This window comes from Lipomyces doorenjongii (genome assembly GCF_038497915.1).
Source record: "Lipomyces doorenjongii strain NRRL Y-27504 unplaced genomic scaffold V1508scaffold_225, whole genome shotgun sequence".
In the NCBI taxonomy this organism is placed as follows: Eukaryota; Fungi; Ascomycota; class Lipomycetes; order Lipomycetales; family Lipomycetaceae; genus Lipomyces; species Lipomyces doorenjongii.
The window spans coordinates 1-4,677 of NW_027118292.1; the positions used below are offsets into that span (position 1 = coordinate 1).

The 4,677-nt window shown below is 46.5% G+C and overlaps 2 protein-coding genes across 2 annotated transcripts; both read left to right on the top strand.

The window, feature by feature from the left end:
- Positions 1–642: 642 nt before the first annotated feature.
- V1508DRAFT_401236 (uncharacterized protein) lies at positions 643–1,325 on the top strand (the record flags this gene model as incomplete). The annotated part of the gene is made up of 4 exons (XM_066938402.1): positions 643–685; positions 740–953; positions 1,039–1,095; positions 1,154–1,325. 4 exons carry the CDS (start codon positions 643–645, stop codon positions 1,323–1,325), a joined length of 486 nt encoding a protein of 161 aa, XP_066791976.1.
- Positions 1,326–1,528: 203 nt separating this feature from the next.
- V1508DRAFT_407300 (uncharacterized protein) lies at positions 1,529–3,624 on the top strand (the record flags this gene model as incomplete). The annotated part of the gene is made up of 6 exons (XM_066938848.1): positions 1,529–1,553; positions 1,595–1,999; positions 2,023–2,140; positions 2,264–2,389; positions 2,748–2,752; positions 3,482–3,624. The coding sequence occupies 6 exons, from the start codon at positions 1,529–1,531 to the stop codon at positions 3,622–3,624; spliced, it is 822 nt and encodes a 273-aa protein (XP_066791977.1).
- Positions 3,625–4,677: the final 1,053 nt, after the last annotated feature.

Genomic DNA, 4,677 nt, shown 5'->3' on the forward strand with positions numbered 1-4,677 from the left:
TGTCGCCCACGCAGCTAGGCGTAGACTAGCATTTAAGACCAGGCACCACTCACCCTTTCAGGCTGCTTTCTGGAGCAGAGTTAACTACAGCTAGTTCGTTTACTCCTGGTGGTGCCCTTCCGTCAATTCCTTTAAGTTTCAGCCTTGCGCCACTAATCGAGCCTTCAATCCATTGTATCAGACTTCAGCAGTACCATTACTGAGCTCTCGGACACCGTCTGCACTAATCCGATCCACAGCGGGCATAGCGGCTACCGGTGCTATACAACTACGATATTTTCAACATTGTTTATCCGTAGATATTTGTGAGGCATCCCATCATGAATTTGATACTGAAATTTGCGTCAAATCCTTCCAATTTACTCATACGTCCCTGATATTTCGGCGGCTGCCCTCATTGTTACAGTTTAACATTTTCTTCTATTCTAACTTTGCACAGATCCAATGGCGTCTGAGGTGGTCAAGAAAGTGGCGCGAAACTTGCACATGTGTCCATTGAGATTAAGCCTGTTACCGCCGCAGCCGAGTCCGCTCCTTCTAGGCCATTAGCGCCGAAGAAAGATAGGCTGATGGTACTGCTGAGGGGTCTTCTTCTCTTGAGGTATACATTGGCTCAATTAGTCACGAACTACATGGATCTGGATGTTTGAGGAGCTGAAGAAGCAGTACGATGAGGAAGTTGCTAGTACATAGTCTTTTGCGACTGTGGTATAGGGTTATATCTGACTCATAACTGCAGAGAATCCCCAGGTTGAAATCACTATCACTCTGAAAAACGGGTCCACAAAGATCGGAACTGCCTGGGATACCACTCCTATGACCATTGCACGCGAGATTAGCAAGTCTCTTTCAGACCGGATCAGTATTCCAAGGTTAACAGCATCATGTGGGATTTGGACCGGCCGTTTGAGATTGACAGCAGCGTTCAGTGTTTTGATTCGATGTGCCAGAAGGTAAGTATTAATTTTGATGTGAGCCTGTACAGAAAATGAGCCATGCTTACTAAATCACAGGCGAACGCGTTTGCTGACATTCCAGTGCTCAACTCACATATTTGGCAAAGCCTCTCAGAGACACTACGGTTGCCATCTTTGCGTGGGTTCTCATACTGAGGATGGCGTTTTCTACGAGATGTCTATTGACAATGGCCGAGCGGTGTCGCGGGCGGATTTCTCGGCGCTCTAGACTATTGCCAGGAGCGCTATCAAGGAGCATCAGCCATTTCAGGGTTGAAGATATTTAGCCACAATATTTACGAGGAGACTACTATCGGCTCGAAAATCTCGGACGGAACCTCCATTACGGTGTATCGATGGGTCCACTAATTGATTTATGTGTCGGCTCCCAGGTTCCCAACTCTGGCCATGTCAAAACGTTCAAGCTCCTGAATAATTCTGCACCATACTTTTAGGAGGCTGCCAAGAGATCACCGGAAGATTGGTCGTGAGCAGTGACTTTTTTTCCATGAGTTGTCACCCGTAGCTACTTCTGGGAGCCTCATGGCATTATAGAATAGTTTTCTGCGCTCATGCGGTCCGAATACCGTAAGAGAGGTTACCAGGATGTTATTACGCCGAATATGTTCAATTCCAAGCTCTGATATCTGATCACTGGCAATACAAGGATGACAAGTTTACTATTGGTGTGGAGATGGAGACTTTTGCTTTGAAGCGAATGAATTGCCCGAGTCACTGCTTAATCTTCAAGTCGCGCGAACGCTCGTACCGAGAATTGCCATGGACAATGGCTGACTTTGGCGTGCTCCACAAAAACCAGTACTCTGGTTCTTTGACCGGCCTCACTCTTGTGCGCGGATTCCAGCAGTATGATATTCATACCTTCTGTACCCACGTTCAAATTGAGGACGAAATCACAGGAGTATTGGATTTCCTGAGGCACATCTATGATATATTTGGATTTACTTTCAAGTTAGAGATTTCCACCCACTCTGAAAAATTCTTGGGAGAAATGACCTGGACTGATGCCGAGAAGCATCTTAGTGTCCCCTAGATAAGTTTGGAGTTCCATGGGAGCTGAACCCTGGTGACGGAGCATTCTACGGTCGCAAGGTCGATGTTACGAACATTGCGGACACTCTGCAAAGATATTACCAGTTTGCCACAATTCAGCTGGATTACTAGTTGTCGCAGCGATTCAATCTCGAATACCATATCGCTACGTCTACGAAGCTGCTGCTAACAAGGATGGTCGAAAGTCGCAGTACGCTCGACCGGTGATTGATTCACCGCGTCATCATGGGTAGTGTTGAGTACTTTGTCGGTAAATGGCCATTCTGGTTGTCGCCTCGCAAGCTTCTCGTTATTACTGTCGGCGTGGAGTACAACGACTTCGCTGACGAAGTCCGCAAAGCTCTTTTCGACGCCGGCATGTACACGGAAACACGATCATGAAGGAAGTCCGTAAAATTGTGATGTGAGCCTGTATGCTTACTGAATCACAGGCGCAGACCCTGAACGGCAGAGCAAGGGTGACGTGCTTGTCTTGAAGATGTCATGGACAAAATGATCATTAAAGGAATTGTGCCAGCTTGAGAACAATCTCTAGATGGTTTAGAAGTTGACAAGTCTATGGTGGATACTTTGCGAATGTTTGTGATGACGATATACGAAAGGCAACACTCTCTACAAATTATATTAAGTTATTATTGAATTTGTTTTCGTGTCGAGTATGACACTGTGTACCCTAAAATCGCTTCTTGCAGTAACGCCCATACACAGCATATTTAGTGAAGGTAGCCGGCATCGAGCGCCAACGGAATCGGCCAAGGACCAAGGTGTCAGAAGAACGAGCCGCACTGCGGTATGCACTTACCCGGATAGGAGGAGTGAAGCGGCGATTCAGTGAAGCGGCGATTCAGTGAAGCAGCGATTCAGTGAAGCGGCGATTCAGTGAAGCGGCGATTCAGTGAAGCAGCGATTCAGTGAAGCGGCGATTCAATGTAGCAGCGCTTCAATATTCTTGTATATATAAGGGCCGCCGTGATCATGTCATGTACATAGGAGAACCGTGTGTTATTAACTGAATAATCTTGAGTACACGTTCATATTGAACTAGGATCTCTCTAGACCAGTTACTCGTTACTTCTTCTTTAAAGTCTCGCCTACAGTGCTCTTTTGTTAGCAGAATACCATTGAACCTATTGGCTCAGTGAAGGGTTTACTCTGATCTGAACTACTCAACGGCATAGGTTTTCGACACAAGGTAAATATCATTTGTCCCGGCCATCTGATTGACCCACCCGTAACCAACCAACGCACTTGCGTGCGGGCACATCTCCGCGGGGTTTGGCATTTTCCGTGGCTTGATGGATCCACTTGCTGCGAATAAGTAACATATCTCGTTATATATAACGATCATATTTCGCTCTAAAGGGTTCCACGATACCATAGAAGTAACATGTGGTTCAGGGGGCTGAACTAATGTGCGATACTGCGAAATGCCATATTAATGAGCCGCACAGTCGGGGCCGTTTTCGCACTTGGTTCAGGGTGGGTGGTTTTGTATACAACGCAAGTGCGAAAATCTGAAATCGACAATTTACACAGGAAAAATGGGCTCATTCGAATTAGCGATTTATATGGAATTTTAAGCAATTTATCTTAGGATTTTAGCACATAAATTGGGCGACTTGTTAGTTTCGCGTTATCAGGGCGTTTATGATAGGGTTAGGGATTCTATGATGGCACACAAATGGGGTGACAGCGCAGGACTTTCGTGCGAAATTAGGGTGACAGTGCTAGACGGTGCGAAAACGGGGTCCTGGACGGCACAAATCGGGATCACACAACTGGACCGTACGCGTTGGGGTGACGCTCGGGATCGTATTGGGCCTTAGTCCTATCAACCCTACCTAACCTTGATCTTCTTCAAGGTGGGTTTACTATAGCCGGGTCCCTGAGAGAAAGATCAGGTCATGTAAAGGAGAACATTTTTGGCATCGTCTTTTTGGGACTAGCGTGAGGACATATTCGTATCCGTTAGCCTGTACCCCAATACAACACTTGAGAGGCGTAGTTCAAACGCGTGGTTGAAACTTGTCGGTTTCTAAGATACATACCACATTTCGCGCTCACTATTGGCCAGCACTTTACTAGGGTTTCAAAGCTAGAAGTCACCCTGACGATATTTCGAAAGCTCCTGTCTATGGACAACTGCTGTTCATAGACGCAACTTACAAGACCAATCGTTTCCGTCTCCCGCTCGTCAACATAGTGGCTGTGGACAACAACCGCCAATTGTTTCCAGATATTGGGCCTGTTGTCGTCATAACTGACGCAGACAAGGCGCCGATGAATGCTTCGGCAGAAGTTTTCCGCAGACATTCAGTCAACTCTTCCGCTGGCATATCCAACAAATTATCGTCAAGTACTGTCGAGCAATGTTCAACAGCATGACGGAGTTCGAAAATTTTTAGGCGTCAGTCAAGCAACTTTTGACGTGTGACAGTGCGGAACAGATGCGAGCGAAATTAGAGCAAATTAAAACAATTTCCTTGCAATACCTCTTACTTCAAAACAATATGGTGGGGACAGCCGAATGGTGGGTTGAACGTTTTGTCAGGAACGTGTCAACTTTGGTATCAGCACTATATCAAGAGTCGAGGGAAGTCACGCCGCTCAGGTCATCATCTACAGCACTCTCTTTACGGCTGCCAGA